The sequence below is a fragment of the Henckelia pumila genome, chromosome 3 (genome assembly GCF_033568475.1).
Source record: "Henckelia pumila isolate YLH828 chromosome 3, ASM3356847v2, whole genome shotgun sequence".
NCBI lineage: Eukaryota > Viridiplantae > Streptophyta > Magnoliopsida > Lamiales > Gesneriaceae > Henckelia > Henckelia pumila.
In genome coordinates this window covers 6,988,943-7,010,737 of record NC_133122.1, presented here as the reverse complement: position 1 = coordinate 7,010,737, position 21,795 = coordinate 6,988,943, and the positions used below count along the sequence as shown (strand labels likewise).

The following is a 21,795-nucleotide window of genomic DNA, read 5'->3' as shown; positions in this document are numbered from 1 at the left end:
ATCCCTCTTTTGAAACCAAGTATCCAATTGCGAAGCTGCATTAGTCCAACCGTTGAATCTAACGACAAGCTCATATCTAAGCTCGACCAATTTCTTGATGAGGATATTGTCATCTTTTCGAGCTCTCCATTCCTCTAAGTTATCCCAGTAGTAATGGTTGATCCATTTCACCCATAGTGTGTCTTTCTTTTTGTGAATGTCCCATAGTGTTTTAGCTAATAGGGTCTTATTCCGAATTCTCAAGTCACGAAGACCCAAACCCCCATCCTCCAAAGGAGAGCAAACTTTCCTCCAAGCGATCGGAAGAAGTTTGCTAGTCCACATAAAAGTCCTGCATATTTTGTCAATTTTGTCAATGACTCCACAAGAGATAGGGAGAACAGAGAGCCAATAACACTCAACCCCTTGAACCACAGATCGAAGTAATTCAAGTTTCCCTGCATAGGATAGAGTATGTCTAGGCCAAGAGGCTATTTTCTTTGCAATCCCATCAACCAGGCCACTATAATCTCCTTCCCTGAGTCTGCCAGCGGAAAGTGGAATACCAAGGTACCTAAAAGGAAACGATCCAATCTGGTACCCACTTAACCGAATGATTTCATTGAGATCTGGTTCTTTGACAGCTGCCATGAATAGATTGGATTTCATCGCATTAGCATGGAGGCCAGCCATCTTCCCAAACTTACTAACACAATCCAGGACGATTTTTACACTTGAGACATCACCCTTTGACAAAATCAGCAAATCGTCAGCATACACCAAGTGGGTGATGTTAAAGTGATCACACCTAGGGTGAAACTGGAAATCTGCCAGCGTAGAGGCATGGAGAAGGGATCTGGAGAGCAATTCCATGCACAACACAAAGAGGAATGGAGACAAAGGATCCCCTTGGCGAAGACCTCTGGCCCCTTTGAAGAATCCAAACAATTGTCCACCTAATGAAATGGAGTAGGAGGTAGAGCTTACGCACTCCATAATCCAATCAATAAACCGAGGGGGAAAATTGAGGAAGCGTAGAGTATCCAGTAGAAATTCCCAGTGAACCGTATCATAGGGTTTTTGGAGGTCTATCTTTAAGATGCAACGGGAAGAACCTCTCTTCCTAGCATAATGCTTCGGCATTTCTTGGGCCATGTGAATGTTTTCCACAATTGACCTACCTGGAACAAATGCTGCTTGAGTTTGACTAATCAAAGGCTCAATCACATCCACTAATCTATTAGTCAGGATGTTGGCAATGATTTTATAGAACACTGTACAGCACGATATTGGCCTAAATTCATTGACTGTAGTGGCATGGTCTGACTTTGGCACCAGCGCAATGGAAGCGTGGTTCCACAGTTTGAGTAACTTACCACTCCTAAAGAATTCCAAGACAGCCGCAATAACATCACCGTCAACAATGGACCAAGCCTTCTTAAAGAAAGCAGCCCCGAAACCATCCGGGCCTGGAGCTCGTCATCCTCAATGTTGAACAGAGCACTCTTGACTTCCTCCACACTCACATCTCTAATTAATCCCTCCCAGCTGGCCTCCTCCACCTTCGGACCAGGCGCAACAAGGGAAGTATCCAAGGTATCTCTCTCCAAACTCGAGCCCAACAAAGCCCGATAGAAATTCACAAATTCATCCGCTATTTCATTTTGATCCATGGATGTGGAACCATCTTTGAGAGTGAGGGCCACAATCTTATTTCTCTTGATGTTCCTTTTTATCATACCATGGAAGAATTTGGAGCATCTGTCACTATGTTTGAGATACTCACATTTGACCTTTTGGGAGAGAAACAAGCGCTCCGCTTCAAGAAGGAATTATGCTTTTCTCCTAAGAGCCACAATTGAGTTGTCTATAACTCCAGAGTTAAGGGCATTAGATTGGGCCTCTGCAAGCTCCTCACTCGCACGCTTTGCTCGACTAGAGATATGACTGAAATGACGCTCATTAAGCTGTTTCAGCACTCTTTTCATCCCGTGTAGCTTTTTCTTGAGGAGGAATTGTGCTGTGCCACCCCCACTGAACCACCAGTTGCTCCTGACTAACTGTAGAAAATCCGGGTGGGTAGCCCACATATTGAAGAATTTAAAAGGTGTGGCACGACGAGTGCTATCCCTGAAGATGGAAACCACACAACAAGTATGGTAAGAAAAGCAACCTGGTGCCACAAAGTCAGCAAATACATCCAAATTCGATTCACTGAAATGATGGTTGACCATAACTCGATCAAGCTTAGAAGAAACAGCCAGGCTAAACCAAGTGTAGTAGCAACCAACATGATTCACATCTGAGAGCTCCAACCGATTGATACAATTTCTCAGATCTGCCATATCTCTCGGGACAATAGGAATGCCACCCAACTTCTCATGAGGGTATCTCACACAGTTAAAGTCCCCTAACAGGATCCAGGGGAGGGAAATATTCTCCCCATGGTTGATCAGAAAATCCCAAAGAGGCCTCCTTGCCACCATCGAATTCCTGCCATAGATGAAAGAAGCTGAAAATACTCTCTGAGAATGAAGGCACACAACTGAGACATGAATAACTTGATCAGACATACCAAGAACGTCTAGCCTCACAGCTATGAAAGTTGTTCATGAAAGACATACCAGGGAATTTAGTATCCATCATTGTAGTGACCCTGCATGGAATCACCTACTAACTAGCAACTAATAGCATGCATTAAACTTAATACAGCAAAATACTTAACAGAGTAAAAACGTGCGGAAACATAATCCATAATTTACATATCAGCTTAGTAATATAATCCAGGCTTAAATCTGTAGTGATACAACCAAATCGAAATCTTAAACAGTAAACATTATACAGCTATATCGAATCCTGCTGTATAATAAAATCCTCAAGGCTCCTGCTCCCTAGTCCTGCCTTGAACTACCAGCTCCGTCCATCCTGCGACCTGCCCCATGGAATAGGGTGTCCAAGATAACAACTAGGACGTGAGCGCTACGCCCAGTACATAGACATGAGTAAACATATGTATATAATGCATGCAACATGATGACTGGTACAGGGTCATCTGAAAAGTCATGCTCAGAACCGGCGCCATATGAGTGCTGCCACCGCACGGATCAACCTCTGGGTGCAACCACACTCGTCTAGTACACCAGAGTAGACAGACATAAATGCCCCCGCCGTCGCGGTACTCTCAGTGACAGACTATCGAGTATAGAGCTGAGCGGCTCTATAGTCAGGTATAACAAGGTATAGGCTCAACGTGTATATGCACATGACATATGAATATAGAAAACGGTAAATCATATCTCATGCCATATAATAATGCCAAATAAATGCAACATATAAACATGTATACTCGCTGGCAATCTCAGTCAATGTGTACGTACCTCTAGGCTAGTTCAAGTATAATAGGATCCTAGGTTCCAAGCCTATATTCAAAAGTTCACCGTATCACTACATAAATTCTATAAGCCTTAACTAAGCTAATAAGTACTCCCAAAACTTAAATAGATTCCCGTACCATACCTTCGTCCGTAGTTAGCCCTTTGGAGTCGCTAGTCCCGGATGACTATAACCACACCTTGGTTATTCCAGAACCTCTATTATAACCGATAGGGCCCTCAAGTGTATATCTCACACTATATAACTGAAGAAGGAAACGCGGGAATTCGTATTTCAAAACTGAAGCAAATGAGCCCTATTTATAGCCAAAATCTCGGCAACGATCGGAACCACCGATCTCGGGATCGAAGCTTCCGATTCCAGCTCATTCTGTGCATGTCCGACACGTCGGGATCGGAACCACCGTTCCGGGATCGGAACTTCCGATCGAACCCCCGATCAACACTTGTCAAAACTCACGGCTGAGTCATCGAGCATTGCTGGCTGGCTGAGATCGGAACCTCCGTTCCTGATCGGAACGTCCGATCACCGTGCATCCGATCTGCTTCCGAAGTGGTCAGGATCGGAGCTTCCGAACTGGGATCGGAGCTTCCGATCTGGCCCAAAGTCAAAAGCCCAAATTCCTCTTCCGAAGTCCAATAACACTCCGAAATAGATCAATTACCAACCCTTAATCATGTTTAACATATTATTATCTTAAAATGGTTTCCGGGTTACTACATTCTCCCCACCTTTAGATATTTCGTCCGCGAAATAACATCTAAAGATAAATCAAGATAACAATATGAAACAACAAACCATGTCTTATTACAACAACGGTAATTACATCTTATATGGTAATCAAAAATACAAAGCAAACAACTCAGGATATTCTGCTCGCATACGACTCTCAGTTTCCCAAGTTGCTTCTTCAACGCCTCGGCGCTGCCACTGTACCATCACAAGTGGTATAGTCTTGTTCCGAAGAACTTTCTCCTTCCTGTATAGGATACAGATTGGTCGTTCAACAAAAGACAGATCTGGCTCTAGCTGAATATCAGTAGATTGAATCACATGAGATTCATCAGCTATGTACTGTCGAAGCAACGATACATGAAAAACATTGTGTATACTGAAAAGAGATGGCGGTAAAGCCAAACGATAAGCAACATCTCCGATCTTCTCCAGTATCTGGAAAGGCCCAATGTAACGAGGAGACAACTTGCCTTTCACACCGAATCTCATCACCTTCCTGAAAGGTGATACTCGCAGAAAAACATATTCACCAAGCTCAAACTGAAGTGGCCTGCGGCGAATATTCGCATAACTGGCTTGTCTATCTTGAGCAACTTTGATCCTATGCTTGATCAAATCTACCTTGTCTACAATCTGCTGCACCAATTCAGGACCCTCGACTTGCCGTTCCCCGACTTCATCCCAGAATAACGGAGTACGACACCGTCGACCATACAATGCCTCGAAAGGTGCCATATCAATACTACGATGATAACTGTTATTGTAGGCAAATTCAATCAAAGGTAACTGATCCTGCCAAGATAAGCCAAAATCCATGACAGAAGAACGTAACATATCCTCCAGCGTACGAATAGTGCGCTCTGACTGCCCGTCAGTCTCCGGATGATACGCCGTGCTCAAACTCAGAGTGGTACCCAACGCCTGCTGAAAACTACCCCAAAAACATGAAGTAAATCGCGGATCTCTATCACTGACAATACTCACTGGAATCCCATGTAATCGCACAATCTCCTGGATATATAAGCGTGCCATGCGATCATAAGAATATTCCCGGTTATAAGGAATAAAGTGTGCTGATTTCGTCAAACGGTCAACAATGACCCAGATAGCATCACACTGACGTGACGTCATAGGCAAGTGGGGTGACAAAATCCATAGTTACATGCTCCCACTTCCATTCGGGAATCTCAAGATTCTGCAGTAATCCACCTGGTCGTCGATGTTCAGCCTTGACCTGTTGACAAACCAAACACCTCGAACCAAACTGATAAACACTTTGCTTCATTCCCTTCCACCAGAATCTAGTTCGCAAGTCCTTATACATTTTCATACTTCCAGGATGAACTGATAATCGACTCCTGTGAGCTTGAGATAGAATATCATTCCTGAGCTCTGCAACATTAGGTACAACCACTCTATTGGATAGGCACAATAAACCATCTGCCTGAAAATGGAATCCAGATGTATTAACTCCATTGGCTAGACGTGCCAATCGCTGAGTCTTAACATCAGATATCTGAGCATCTCTGATCCGAGAATACAATACCGGCTCAGATAGAATAGTATACAAACGAATCCCATTCCTCCCTTTCTTGTGCTTGAGCGTAAAACTCAATGAACAGCACTCTTGAATCATATGAGATATTTCATTAGTCTGAAGTGCAGACAGTCTCACCTGCCGACTCAAGGCATCAGCAGTAAGATTAGCAGAGTCTGGATGATATTTGATTTCACAATCATAATCCTTCAGGAGATCCATCCAGCGTCTCTGTCGCATATTCAACTCTGCCTGAGTGAATAAATACTTCAAACTCTTGTGATCCGTAAATATCTCAAATTTCTCGCCATAAAGATAATGTCTCCAAATCTTGAGCGCAAATACAATGGCGGCTAACTCGAGATCATGCACTGGATAGTTATTCTCATGCAACTTCAACTGTCGAGAAGCATAGGCAATAACATGTCCATGTTGTGTCAAAACACATCCTAACCCCTGACCAGAGGCATCAGTATTGTTACGCCTTAAACGCATACAAATCTCGTGTTATGAGATTAATGTTTTTAATGCATTAACAAATCTCATATTATTATGTTTTGATGATTACAAAACTCGGTTAATTGTTACTAACCATTTAAAGTGAGACTTTGCAGATTAGATCATATTAACAATCAAATTCTTGGAAGTTACTTTGAAGTTGTAAAAGAAATGGACAAGGACAAGCCAATATTATAAAGCAGAAACTTGCAAAATTCACCGGGCACTTTCCGGTCATCCAAATCAGATCTCCAACAATGAAAATCAAGATCAGGATGTTCTCAAGCTTCTCTCCAAATTTCATAGCAATTTAACGGCTGGATATGGAGATATGAGTTTTTTTAACAAAGCTGCACAGTACTTACTTCTGCAAGGAATGAACTATGAAGACTCAACTTCAGAAAATAACTGGGAATGCTTCGGTAATTAAAATCCGATCTCCACCGATCACATGGATTTCTATGATGTTTTAAAGTTTGTATCCAAATTTCAAATCAATCCAACGGCTGGATATGGAGTTATGATTTTTGCAAATATGTTGAACAGTAGCTATTTCTGCAAGGAGCTAACTGCTGAAGTATCGGATTCAGAAGACTACTGGAATCGATGGAGGCATCCAAATCCAATCTCCACCAATCACGATCAATATCAGGATGTTACAAAGATTGTGTGTTAATTTCAGGCCAATCCAACGGATGGATTGTGAGATTAGAATTTTTGAAAAGTAATGCTCAGAACAAAAGCGAGAACGTGATTTTGCGACTTCCGAGATTTACTGGAAATGTTTGACTCGTTAGAATCAAATCTCCACCGTTCAGATTGAAGATCCAGATGTTTTAAAGCTTCAGTTTAAATTTCCGATCAATCCAACGGTTAGATTGGAAGATATGATTTTTCCACAAAAGCTGCTCAGTGCTGGAAAAAGAAGGCAGCGGCGCCTACACTTTGTCTCTACTCCTTGGCTTCCCAATAAACGCTCCAAGCACACAAATTCAAATTCAAATCTTTGCCAACTATAAATAGAGGCTTGCCAAGACCATTTAGAGACATCCCAACTCATCTCTTCTCTCCTTTGCAAGCAATTTCTCACTATCAAAGTGTTTGTGTGATATATTTGAGAGTGTTTGTAAAAATAGTTTGTGAGTTGGTTGTGCTATTGTTGTAAACACTTGAGTGTGAAGCCAAGTGTGTTGTGCTATCGTTGTAAGCACTTGAGTGTGAAGCCAAGTGTTTTATTGAGGCTATCCTTGGAGCCCTTAAGGCCAAGAGTGTTGAGTTGTATCGGCGCGGTGATCGTGTCAAGTTGTAAGGCTATCCTTGGAGCCATCAAGGCCAAGACGTTCGAAGTGCTAGTGGATCCTTGGTTAATCGACTTAACCAAGAAGGGGAGACGTAGACGATTTATCGTCGAACTTCCATAAACATCTCTTATCCCTTTTACTGCTTTATTTACATTACGTATTTATTTACCGCACTTATTTATTTGATTGCTTAAGTCTTCCGCTTGCGTACTTGCATAATCATTTTAAATTGCTAAAGTTGCCAATAGAACCTAAATCCCCCCCCATTAGGTTCTAACAAGTGGTGTCAGAGCCATTTGAAAATACTTTTCAAATCCTTTTTATGGCAAACCTAGCGAGTGATTATGCTCAAGGGCAATCTACTAATCGTCCTCATTTTTTTAATGGCATAAACTACGGGTATTGGAAAAATCGTATGTCCCTATATATCTAATCCGTAGACTATGACCTATGGAAAGTGACGGTGAAAGGTCCCTATACACCTATGAAAATAGTTGATGGGGTTGAAATTCCTAAGGAAATGGATGACTTTTCAAAAGAGGACATGAAATTAATTTCGCAAAATGCTAAAGCTATGAATATCTTGCATTGTTCCTTAGATATGAACTAGTACAACCAGATATCGATGTGCTCATCTGCTAAAGAGATATGGGACAAGCTAGAGATATGTCACGAAGGCACCAACCAAGTGAAAGAAACAAAGATCGACTTACTCCAACTCAAATACGAAACATTTGAGATGGAATCCAACGAAGATGTTGACACCATGTTCCGAAGGCTTACTCAAATCATCAATGAGTTAGCACAATTGGGAGAACAATATCCTACCAAGCAAGTTTGGAGGAGAGCTCTTCGTGCCCTACCAAAAGAATGGGATGCAAAGAGAACCGCCATCATCGAATCCAACAAAGGGGACACTGCAGCCTATGATCTTGATCAACTACATGGGACCCTAAAAACCCATGAGTTAGAAGTGTCCACAAGAAAAGAATCAAAGAAAGAAGATGTCAAGCACAAAGGTATAGCCTTGACTACACAAGTCGAAGAAGATGACGATGATGACATGGCTCTCTTCGCAAGAAAATTCAAGAAATTCATGCGAGGAAACAAATTCAAAAAGGACAAGAAACCTGAGAAAGAAGTGACCTGCTACAACTGTCAACAACAAGGTCACTACGCCAATGAATGCCCACTCAAGAAGAAAGTGGAAAAAGGAAAGAAGAAAGCCCTACTAGCTACCTGGAGTGATAGCGACGACGACGACGAGGAAGCAAACTTCTGCTTAATGGCTAAAAGTGATGACATCGTCTCTGACGACGATGACGAGGTACCTACTTACGATGAACTCTTACATGCTTATAAAGATATGTTTGATATGGTTAAGGTTCTTAGAAAAGAGAATAGAAATCTTAAAAAGGAATTAGAAACTAAGGAGCATGATAACCTTAGACTTAAGGATGACTTAGATCACTTAGAAAAATCTTTCGATAAATTCAATGTGAGTAGCAATAAATTGAACAACCTACTTAGCATGCAGAAATGTAGCTTTGATAAGGGAGGAATAGGCTATGGTAAAAAGTCTATAGACTTTGCTAGTCTAATAGCTAAAGCTAAAATGAGATCAACCCCTACTTGTTCTTATTGTTGCAAATCTGGTCATGTTAGACATAAATGCAGATCATTGAAATATCAATATGTTCAAAAGAGCTATATGAAATGGAGGCCTAAGAGTACTTAACAACTCATTAGTCGGCATTATGAGATCAAAATCTAAGGGAGTTCAATATAGACCGGCTTAAAAATGCCTTGACTTGCGGCTGGTCTCCCTGTTGAACGTTGCTCTGTCCAAGGAAATAGGTTTTTAAAGTGGCCATATGCCCTACCTACTACTGGGAGCACTCTTGGAAAGTGGCGATGATGTTGCTATGAGAGACTGAACTCTTAGAAGTCTATTTTGTATCTCTCTTTTCTAACATTGTGGACCCAAAAGAACTAAAGGGTACCAAAATCAATTATTTTCAGGGAAACAAGAAAAATGCTCTCCCTAGCATATGGTATCTAGACAGTGGATGTTCTAGACATATGACGGGGAACAAGGATCTACTCCAATCAGTCAAACCTAAGGAGAAGGGAACAGTCACCTTTGGAGACAACAGCAAAGGAGTCATTGAAGGCATCGGCTCAATAGGTATATCTAATTCTTGTCTAATTGATGATGTACTCCTAGTGAAAAGACTTAAGCATAATCTACTAAGCATAAGTCAATTGTGCGATAGAGGTTATGAAGTCAAATTCACTCCCCAACACTGCACTGTATCATTTATTAGTGACAAATCCATAAATTTCAAAGGATATAGAAGTGAGAACGTTTACAAGGTCTCTTTAAATAATTTATCTTTATCAAATATAAAAAGCCTTGTATCCGTGAATGTTGATGACAACATTCTTTGGCATAGACGATTGGGTCATGTTGGTCCTAGTACCATCGAAAAACTTGTAAAACTTGACTTAGTCGTTGGTATGCCAAAACTTGATTTGAAACTTGATTCTGTTTGTGATGCGTGTCAATTTGGCAAACATACAAGGGAATCTTTTAAAAGCAAAAATTTTGTATCCACTTATATGCCCCTTGAACTTCTCCACCTAGATCTATGTGGTCCCTCGAGGAACGCTAGTTTAGGAGGAAAGCTTTATGCGTTTGTCATTGTAGATGATTTTTCACGTTACACGTGGACATTGTTTTTAGCTCACAAAAATGATGCCTTTGAGTATTTTAAAACTTTTGCTAAACGAGTTGAGAATGAGAAAAATCTTTCAATAAAACAGATCCGTAGTGACCACGGAACTGAATTTCAAAATGAGAATTTTTCAAACTTTTGTATAGAAAAAGGCATCGGTCACAATTTTTCTTGTCCTAGGACTCCTCAACAAAACGGGGTCGTTGAGAGGAAAAATAGGACACTAGTAGAGATTGCAAGGACCATGTTATGTGAGCATTCTCTACCAAAATATTTTTGGGCTGAAGCAATGAACACTGCCTGTTACATCATCAATCGCGTATCAATAAGGCCAATTCTCAAGAAAACTCCATACGAGTTATGGAGGGAGAGAAAGCCTAACATTTCATTCTTTCGGGCTTTTGGTTCTAAGTGCTTCATTCACAACAATGGTAAGGACAACCTTGGCAAATTTGATGCCAAATCCGATAAAGGTATTTTTCTTGGGTATTCTACTACAAGTAAGGCTTATAGAGTATTCAATAAGCGCACCTTACTTGTTGAAGAATCAATGCATGTTATATTTGATGAATCTTTGTTAAATATTTCTCGCACTAACAATGATGATATAGAAATACTTGAAGAAGAGATGGTTTACTCAAGCTTAAATGATATAGATGCTACAGTTGAGGAAACACCACTTCCTAAGGAATGGACACATCACAAAGATCATCCTAAAGATCTGATAATTGGAAGTCCATCAAAGGGAGTATCTACTCGCTCTTCTCTCAATAATATTTGTAATCATCTTGCTTTTGTTTCTCATGTTGAGCCAAAATGTGTTGATGATGCTTTACTTGATGATTCCTGGATTATTGCTATGCAAGATGAGTTAAATGAATTTAAACGCAATAATGTTTGGGATCTTGTTTCTAGGCCGCATGATAGACCTGTGATAGGTACTAAATGGGTGTTTAGAAATAAACTTGATGAGCATGGCACCATCACTAGAAACAAGGCTAGGCTCGTAGCTAAAGGATATAGTCAAGAAGAAGGCATTGATTATGATGAGACTTATGCTCCTGTTTCCCGTCTTGAATCCATTCGTATGTTACTTGCTTTTGCATGCTCTAGAAATTTTAAATTATTTCAGATGGATGTTAAAAGTGCTTTCTTGAATGGTGATTTGAAAGAAGAGGTCTATATTGAACAACCTGATGGCTTTGTTGATAATTTGTTATCTGATCACGTATATAGACTCAACAAAGCTTTGTATGGATTGAAACAAGCTCCTCGAGCTTGGTATGAAAAACTCTCTTCTTTCCTTATTACCAATGGCTTTACTAGAGGAATTGTTGATATTACTTTGTTTACCAAACATGACAAAGATGATTTATTAATTGTGCAAATTTATGTTGATGACATAATTTTTGGTTCTACTAATGAAACTCTTTGTCAAGAATTCTCTAAGTTGATGCAGGAACACTTCGAGATGAGTATGATGGGGGAACTTAACTATTTCCTCGGATTACAAATCAAACAGTGCAAGGATGGGTTCTTTGTGAACCAAAGCAAATACATCAAGGAGATTCTAAAGAAGTTTGGAATGGAGAACACAAAATCATCATCCACACCGATGAGCACAGCAATCAGACTCGACAAGGATGAAAATGGTAAAACTGTAGATCAATCTTCCTTTCGTAGTATGATTGGCTCCTTATTATATGCTACTGCTAGTAGACCGGACATTATGTTTAGTGTTTGCTTGTGTGCACGATTTCAATCATGTCCAAAGGAATCACATTTGTTCGCCTTAAAACGCATTTTCAAATATCTTTCAAATACTCCAAATCTCGGCTTGTGGTATTCGAAAAATTCTTTCTTTGATTTAAAATCTTATTGCGATGCCGACTTTGGTGGATATAAGGTGGACCGGAAAAGAACTAGTGGAACCTGTTTCTTTTTAGGAAACTGTTTGGTTTCTTGGTTTTCCAAAAAGCAAAACTGTGTTGCGTTATCAACGACCGAAGCCGAATATATGGCTGCCGGTAGTTGTTGTGCGCAAATTCTTTGGATGAAGCATCAATTGCTCGACTATGGCGTCTCTTTTTCAAAAATCCCTATTTTCTGTGACAACACTAGCGCCATATGTCTTACAAAGAATCCGATTCAACATTCGCGCACCAAACATATTGACATTCGTCATCATTTTATTCGTGACCACATCGAACGAAATGAAGTTGAACTTCAATATGTTGACACTAAAAATCAAATTGCCGATATTTTTACAAAACCACTAGATGAAAATACTTTTATTCGTTTGCGTGGTGAACTTGGCATGATTGAGTTGTAATCACTTGTGGACATAAATAAATTTAATGTCATATTAAGGGGGAGCTTAATATAAAATTTGAGCAACTTAATTTTGGATAATACAAATTAATTGTATTTATTCAAAGTTATAAAGCTCACATTTTATGTGAAATTTATGTGTTGCTTTTTAGAAATCATATTTAATTATCATGTTTTGTATTTATTTTTCCAGTCTTTTTGATTATCACAAAAAAGGGGGAGAATTAGTTTGGTTAAATACTTTAACTAAGGGGGAGAGTTAGTTTGCTTAAATGCATAGAGAATAAAAAAATTGGTTATTTGATAAACAAACTCTTCTTAACTAATTGTTTAATTTAGGAGGAGTTTTATTCATGCAATTATATTGTGCAAATTTAAATTATTTATTTAATATTGTACATTTATTTCTCCTATTTAACCAAGTTTTGTGATCATCAAAAAGGGGGAGATTGTTACGCCTTAAACGCATACAAATATCGTGTTATGAGATTAATGTTTTTAATGCATTAACAAATCTCATATTATTATGTTTTGATGATTACAAAACTCGGTTAATTGTTACTAACCATTTAAAGTGAGACTTTGCAGATTAGATCATATTAACAATCAAATTCTTGGAAGTTACTTTGAAGTTGTAAAAGAAATGGACAAGGACAAGCCAATATTATAAAGCAGAAACTTGCAAAATTCACCGGGCACTTTCCGGTCATCCAAATCAGATCTCCAACAATGAAAATCAAGATCAGGATGTTCTCAAGCTTCTCTCCAAATTTCATAGCAATCCAACGGCTGGATATGGAGATATGAGTTTTTTTAACAAAGCTGCACAGTACTTACTTCTGCAAGAAATGAACTATGAAGACTCAACTTCAGAAAATAACTGGGAATGCTTCGGTAATTAAAATCCGATCTCCACCGATCACATGGATTTCTATGATGTTTTAAACTTTGTATCCAAATTTCAAATCAATCCAACGGCTGGATATGGAGTTATGATTTTTGCAAATATGTTGAACAGTAGCTATTTCTGCAAGGAGCTAACTGCTGAAGTATCGGATTCCGAAGACTACTGGAATCGATGGAGGCAACCAAATCCAATCTCCACCAATCCCGATCAATATCAGGATGTTACAAAGATTGTGTGTTAATTTCAGGCCAATCCAACGGATGGATTGTGAGATTCGAATTTTTGAAAAGTAATGCTCAGAACACAAGCGAGAACGTGATTTTGCGACTTCCGAGATTTACTGGAAATGTTTGACTCGTTAGAATCAAATCTCCACCGTTCAGATTGAAGATCCAGATGTTTTAAAGCTTCAGTTTAAATTTCAGATCAATCCAACGGTTAGATTGGAAGATATGATTTTTCCACAAAAGCTGCTCACTGCTGGAAAAAGAAGGCAGCGGCGCCTACACTTTGTCTCTACTCCTTGGCTTCCCAATAAACGCTCCAAGCACACAAATTCAAATTCAAATCTTTGCCAACTATAAATAGAGGCTTGCCAAGACCATTTAGAGACATCCCAACTCATCTCTTCTCTCCTTTGCAAGCAATTTCTCACTATCAAAGTGTTTGTGTGATATATTTGAGAGTGTTTGTAAAAATAGTTTGTGAGTTGGTTGTGCTATTGTTGTAAACACTTGAGTGTGAAGCCAAGTGTGTTGTGCTATCGTTGTAAGCACTTGAGTGTGAAGCCAAGTGTTGTATTGAGGCTATCCTTGGAGCCCTTAAGGCCAAGAGTGTTGAGTTGTATCGGCGCGGTGATCGTGTCAAGTTGTAAGGCTGTCCTTGGAGCCATCAAGGCCAAGACGTTCGAAGTGCTAGTGGATCCTTGGTTAATCGACTTAACCAAGAAGGGGAGACGTAGACGATTTATCGTCAAACTTCCATAAACATCTCTTATCCCTTTTACTGCTTTATTTACATTACGTATTTATTTACCGCACTTATTTATTTGATTGCTTAAGTCTTCCGCTTGCGTACTTGCATAATCATTTTAAATTGCTAAAGTTGCCAATAGAACCTAAATCCCCCCCCCCCATTAGGTTCTAACAAGTATAGACAACATAACCTCCTGATCCAGAAGGTAGAGCTAGCACAGGTGCAGTAGTAAGACGTCTACGCAGCTCATGAAATGACTCCTCACAATCCGAGGACCAAATGAAGGTAACATCTTTCCGTGTAAGCTGAGTCAAAGGCCTGGCCAACTGTGAAAAATTCTCGATGAACCGACGGTAATATCCCGCTAGACCCAAGAAACTACGAATCTCAGCAACCGTCGTCGGTCGAGACCAGTTCAGCACTGCCTCTATCTTACTAGGATCAACAGATATCCCTTCATTAGAAATCACATGACCGAGAAATACTACCCGATCAAGCCAGAATTCACACTTACTTAATTTCGCATATAGCTGCTTATCTCGTAGCGTCTGTAGAACAATTCTCAAATGCTGTGCATGCTCATCTTTGTCATGAGAATAAACAAATCTATCCAGATAATCTCGAAATATCTGATTCATCAGATTCATAAAGACTGCCGGTGCATTCGTCAAACTGAATGGCATCACCAAAAACTCATAATGCCCGTATCTGGTCCTGAAAGCAGTCGTAGATATATCTGAGTCTCGTACCCGCATCTGATGGTATCCAGATCTCAGATCTATCTTAGAATAAACAGAAGTACCCTGTAGTTGATCGAACAGATCATCAATCCGCGACAAAGGATACTTATTCTTGATGGTGACACGATTCAATTGCCTGTAATCAATACATAATCGCATCGATCCATCCTTCTTCTTGACAAACAAAACAGGTGCTACCCACGGAGAAACACTCGGACGAATATATCCCTTATCAAGCAGATCCTGTAACTGCTGTTTCAATTCCCTCATCTCTGACGGTGCCAGAAGATAAGGTGCTCGGGATATAGGCGTAACTCCTGGTACTAGATCAATACCAAATTCAACCTCTCGAACCGGAGGAAAACCAGGAATCTCATCAGGGAATACGTCAGGAAACTCGCTGACAACCGGTAGCTGATCAATACCCGTACTACTCATGGACATATCAACTGTAAGAGTGGGTGCCCAGTGAGCCAACTGTGTGGCTATGGGCTTTGTTGACTCTTTGTATAAACAATCTTTTGTTTAATATTATTTACACTTTTATGGCAATGACTTTATATTACTTCATATTGTTATATTGTGATATACTATTGTTGTTTTGATAAAGACCTTGAATATACTATAGTGTATGTAAGATGTGGTAGAACATGGAGATGTCTATCATGAAATACATCTTATAGTCACTGTATATTCTAAAACCGTTCCTAGTCGATTGAGCCGTCCGATAATAAGGATAAGGATCGCTCGAGTTTGAGACTAGCATTTGCGATGCGGAGTACCACGTTTCATTGGTAGGGAACATGGAGATGTTCGAAGCATGCAAATGGATATTCATAGGATGAATAGTCGAACTACCCTATCCGGACTTTCCAAGTGGTTATCACTTATCGAGTGGATAAAGTCCGCGGTTTTGGTTGTACACCATTAGTCCTTACGACTTGAAACATCATGGAGACTCTATATGCTAGTACTGTGCTTTGACTCGTTTACCGACTCTGAGGGGGTCATCAGGTGTCGAGATTGGGTACAGTTACGACACATATAGGAGTCAATGCATTGTTGTCAAGGATTCACCACATACTTGCGAGTGTGGATATCCTATGCGATCTGAGGAGATATTAGTGTGACAAATCTCTGGCCAGAGTACTTGATGTGATTTAAGAAATGGTTTCTTAGTAGCACATGCGATGTCACTAATTTGATCTTCAAGATGTATTGCATAGTTATCGAATCTTGAGCGACTCTCGATATACCAATGGTTGTTGATTCGATCGGGATATATGGATGAAGGGACCGTACTGTACGTTAACCAAAATCTACTGGTTCTTGTAGGCACTATCAGTGATACCTAGGGAATCATGGGGCGATGTTGCTAGGCGCTTTACCATGATTCGTTGGGCAAGTCGGAAAGTGTTGTTCCGAGTCACAAGGAGTTGTGAGCCCACGGCTAGCTGTATCCCTGAACCATTGAGGGTCACACAGTGTAATGGAGTTTTAATCCCCGTTGAGATAGTTAAATTTAAAGAGTTAAATTTAATGAACTAAGGAGTTGGACTTCTTAAATAAGAGTAAGGGAGTAGGATTTCCTAAAATGACATAGGGATGGACATTTTTGGAAACCACTGAATTCGGATTCAGGAAAATTTATTTTGACTTTAAAACGTGCAGAAATGGTTTCTGTGCACATTGGTGAAATCGTTTCATCAATCGGAGTCACGATGAATTTTATATTAATTTCTGAACGAGCGGGCTTTGCTTGTCGGGCCCCAGCTTATGACTAATGGGCCCTAAGGTGTTAGTGGCCTGCATTATAAATAAGTTATTTCAGTACAGAAATTAAACACAACAGGTCATTATTTTGAGAGCAATAATTTCGAAAACCCTAGCCCCTATTCTCTCTCAATTCGGCCGATCACCCTCCCACTCTGTCAGAGAAATTCCGGTCTGTGATTTTGAATCGCAGTAAGGAATAACGAATCAAATTCGTGTATTCTCTTCGCAGAAAACTTCTGATAGATTTTCTAGTGCAATCTATCAGAGGGATTAAACCTCTGTTCGTGGACCTGATTGAAGGCGTTCATCGGTTCCAGGGAGAGACAACAAGAGCAGAATTGTTCTGTTGGTGTCCATTAATCTCGTTGCGAGATTTGAGGTAAAATTTATTTAATTGTTATTTAAATTTTACACACACGTAATTCAATCGATGTATGGTTGATACCCACACCATGGAAACGTTCCATGAAAAATTTTAAACTTCCGCTGCACCGGGTATCAATCGTAATTGGTCTGGGAACTCGCAAGTTTTTCCAACAGTGGTATCAGAGCCAGGTTGCTCAGATCAATCGATTGAATTAATCAATTGTACAAAATTTTTGAGTCTCGGTTTTTGAAACAAAATAAATATTTTTAATAAAAAATTTTTTTTTTTCCGGGGGCGAAACCCGGGCAGCGATTGGATCGCTGCCCGGAGGGGGCAGCGATGGTCGCTGCCCCCAGGGGCGGCGCACGGCGCCGCCCAAAGGGGGCGCACGGCGCCGCCCAGGGCGGCGACCGTCGCCGCCCAGGGCGGCGCACGGCGCTGCCCAGGGCAGCGCTGTGCGCTGCCCAGCGCAGCGCTGGGCGCTGCGCAGGGCAGCGCTCGGCGCTGCCCAGGGCGGCGCACAGCGCCGCCCAGGGGCGGCGCTCGGCGCCGCCCAGGGCGACGCACGGCGCCGCCCAGCGGCGGCGCCAGGCGCCGCCAGGGCAGCAAACGTTGCTGCCCTAAGGGGGCAGCCGGGCTGCCCCGGCCCGCGCCCCGGGTGCGGGCCGGCCCGGGAGTGTCCCGGGCGGCCCGCGGGAAAAATTATATTTTAATTTTAATATTTAAAATTTTATTTTTGGTCCGGTCAAAAATTGTTTTTGATTGGTTCACGAGATTTCGGATCGAATTGTTCGAGTCCGTAAATTTTAAAATTGATTTTGGATAAATTTGAATTTTTGGAAAATTTTAATATTTTATCCGTAAATTGAATTTTGAAATCAATTATTTTGGTACAATTGATGATAAGATATGATCTTATGATATATTAGATAAAATATGATTTTATTTGTAAAATTGGATTTTATAGATAAAATATGATTTTATTTGATATGGAGATAAAATATGATTTTATATGTGAAATGTGATTTTATATATAAAATATGATTTTATCTTGTTTAAATTTGAATTGCCACAGCATGTTATCCAATAAATTAATTTTGAATTAAATGTTATTGGATAAGGATGATCGATTGCCATGACCAATTTTGTAGGTGTATGTTAGGAATTTACATTTTGTCTTTATTGTTGTTGGTTTTATTAATGGGCCTGGTTTATGGCCCGATATGAATGTCATATGTAATAAAAGTGGGCTTGGTTTATAGCCCGTTCCCACCCCCTAAAAATGTATCCCCTACTTGTCATTGTTATTTAATTGTAAATACATTAGATTTAGTGGGAGATCAAGATTTGAAGATGGTGGGCCCAGCAGACAATGAAGACTGAAGAAATGTAAATTGGAAGCATATGTAATAGGATTGCATTTGCATACTGCATATTACCTAGGATTGGACTAAGACCCGTGATTGGCAACCACGGGTCAATTAGAAATGGAATCGATCATCCTATATAATATGTGATATTATGATTGTATGCATGTTTAGACATAAATTGCGTGAATCCGGCAATGCATGCAATAAATTAAATATGATGAGACAAATATTTTTATAAATAAAATCCCTCATTTTAAATATGATTTAAAATTTATATCAAGATAAATAAAGGAAATTTAAATATTGTTTAAATGTTCCTACCTTCCATCAACGGTCAATGTATGTGATGCTACCCGCGGATACGGTCCGGCTCATATTATTGGGGGGGCCCGTCCGTCGGAAAGCTGTACATTGGATCGACAAATGTTGTAAGTTGGGTGGAACTCCCATGGGATCGGCTCATATTATTGGGGGATCCACATGGCGACCGTCCATCACAACTTAATATTGATGGGTCATCTTGACATGTCACTTTAAACGGCGTCATATTATTGGGCCCTTATTGGACATGAGGTAAACACATGGGGGTTGCTTTGGAAGCAATTGGGCTCTACCTTTTGAGAATTATGGTTGGCTGATATTATTCGGGACCATAAGTTTGTCAATTGGACTCCATGTTCTCACTAAGGAAAAAGTTTCCCGTTTTCACTAGAGGGTGGTGAAATCGTTAAAATAGTGGGAGTGAGATTCATAAAATTAAATTCGCCTATTTTATGTCTTAGTAAATTGTTAAACAATCATTGATATATGTCTGTTTTTCCTTTTCAGTATTTCATACAATGAATTCGCGAAATCCTTTATTCTCGATCCTCGAACAAAACAAGCTGACTGGCGCCAACTATACGGAATGGTTCCGGAAGTTGAAGATTGTCTTAACTTCGGAGAAAATGCTCTACGTGTTAGAGAAAGCACCTCCGAAGGAAGCACCAGCTGACATAAGTCCGGAGGAATTGGCCAAACTTGATGCATGGTGTGACCATGACATCAAGACCAAATGCTATATGCAAGCCTCGATGTCTGATGAACTCCAGAGGCGATTTGAGGACACGGTGAATGCTGCTGACATTCACACGCAACTCAAGGAACTTTTTGGGGCTCAGTCGAGGGCTGAAAGGTTCTCTACTGTTAAGGAGTTGATGACGTGCCGCATGCGTGAAGGGACTTCGGTCCGTGATCATGGGGTACGAGTGATTTGGCTCATACAGAAGTTAGCGACCCTTGATTTGGTGTTGGAGCATGAACTCAATGTGGACTTGCTGCTTCTATCTCTTCCTTCTTCATTTGATGGATTCGTGATAAATTTTAATATGAACAAGATAGAGGCCACCCTTGAAGAGATGGTCAATATGCTCGTTACATATGAATCCACACTTAAGAAGGATAAGCCAGCTTTCTTGGTGGGCTCCTCATCTTCTGCTAAGAAGGGGCCAAGTATGAAGGGCAAGAAACGTTCTGCCCCACCCAAGAAAGTGGAACCCGAGAAGAAGCAAAAGACAAAGGCTTCAAACGATGGAAAATCCAAGGATGTTTGCCATTACTGCAAGAAGCCGGGTCATTGGAAGCGCAACTGCAAGGAGTATCTTGGGCAGTTGGGAACTGCAAAGGGTATGTTCTATATCGAAATAAACATGTCACTTAATACAACTTCTTGGGTATTGGATACCGGATGTGGATCTCACATTTGCAATGATTTGCAGGTGATGACAAGAAGTCGCAGGCTTAGAATGGGTGAGACCCAGCTGAGGCTCGGGAATGGTTCCAGAGTTGAAGCTACGGCCATTGGAGATGTTTGTTTGATTTTGCAGAACGGTTTTAAATTATTGTTGAGAGATGTTTTATTTGTGCCAGATTTAATTAAAAACATTATTTCTATTTCTATGCTTGATAGAGATGGTTATTCTTGTAATTTTGTGAATGGGATTTGCAGTATTTACAAGAATGAATGTTTAATTGGAAATGGACAACTTGAAAACGATCTATACAATTTAAAACTAAAAGACGTTCCAGTTAATTGTATTGACAAACCGGCGACAACAAATAAAAGGAAAATCGATAGTCAAAACCCGGCAAACCTATGGCACGCTAGGCTAGGTCATATTTCCTCAAGGAGGATGAACAAGCTAGTGGGAGAGGGCATGTTTGATATGTCTGATATTAACTCTCTACCTACTTGTGAATCCTGCCTAAAAGGGAAAATGACTAAATCTCCTTTTAAGGGAAGCCTGAACGTAGTCAGAATCTGTTGGATTTGATCCATACAGATGTTTGTGGTCCATTTAGAGTAGGGACTCAACATGGCCACACCTACTTCATTACCTTTACTGATGATTATTCTAGGTATGGGTATTTATATTTAATGAAATATAAGTCTGAAGCATTTGAAAAGTTCAAAGAATTCAAGGCTGAAGTAGAAAACAAGCTAGGTAAAAGTATTAAAGCACTTCGATCGGATCGAGGTGGAGAATACTTGAGTACCGAGTTTTTGGACTATCTAAAAGAGAATGGGATTCTCTCTCAGTGGACTCCTCCTATGACACCACAGCTTAATGGTGTATCGGAGCGTCGTAATCGAACTTTGTTGGACATGGTTCGATCTATGATGAGCTTCACTGAGCTTCCACCTTCGTTTTGGGGCTATGCGCTTGAAACGGCGGTATTGTTGTTGAACAACGTCCACACTAAAGCAGTGGACAAAACACCATACGAGTTATGGAATGGCAAAGCTCCTAAGTATTCGTACTTGAGGATTTGGGGATGTCCTGCTTACGTGAAGCGGACAGTGGGAGATAAGTTGGATAGTCGATCCAGCTTGTGTTATTTTGTGGGGTATCCGAAGAATTCAATCGGATATTATTTCTATTATCCTGCTGAAACAAAGGTGTTTGTTTCACGGAATGCCACCTTCTTGGAGAAGGAGTTCTTATTGGATAAGAAAGGCGAGATGATGGAACTCGAAGAAGTTCGAGAAGAACCCGAAATACAAAATAACGATCCCACACCTCAGGAACCATTGCTGGACACGCCTGCACCTAGAAGATCCGAGAGGACTTCTAGACCTCCAGTTCGATATGGTCTTCTTCTTGAAGAG

General features: G+C 40.4%; 1 protein-coding gene across 1 annotated transcript; it reads right to left on the bottom strand.

Annotated features, from left to right (window-relative positions):
- Nucleotides 1-1,811: 1,811 nt before the first annotated feature.
- LOC140888027 (uncharacterized) lies at nt 1,812-2,552 on the bottom strand. The gene has a single exon (XM_073295701.1). The coding sequence runs from the start codon at nt 2,550-2,552 to the stop codon at nt 1,812-1,814; it is 741 nt and encodes a 246-aa protein (XP_073151802.1).
- Nucleotides 2,553-21,795: the final 19,243 nt, after the last annotated feature.

Excerpts from the sequence above, each read along its gene's own strand:
- LOC140888027 (XM_073295701.1), bottom strand. The coding sequence starts at position 2,552 with ATGTCTGATCAAGTTATTCATGTCTCAGTTGTGTGCCTTCATTCTCAG.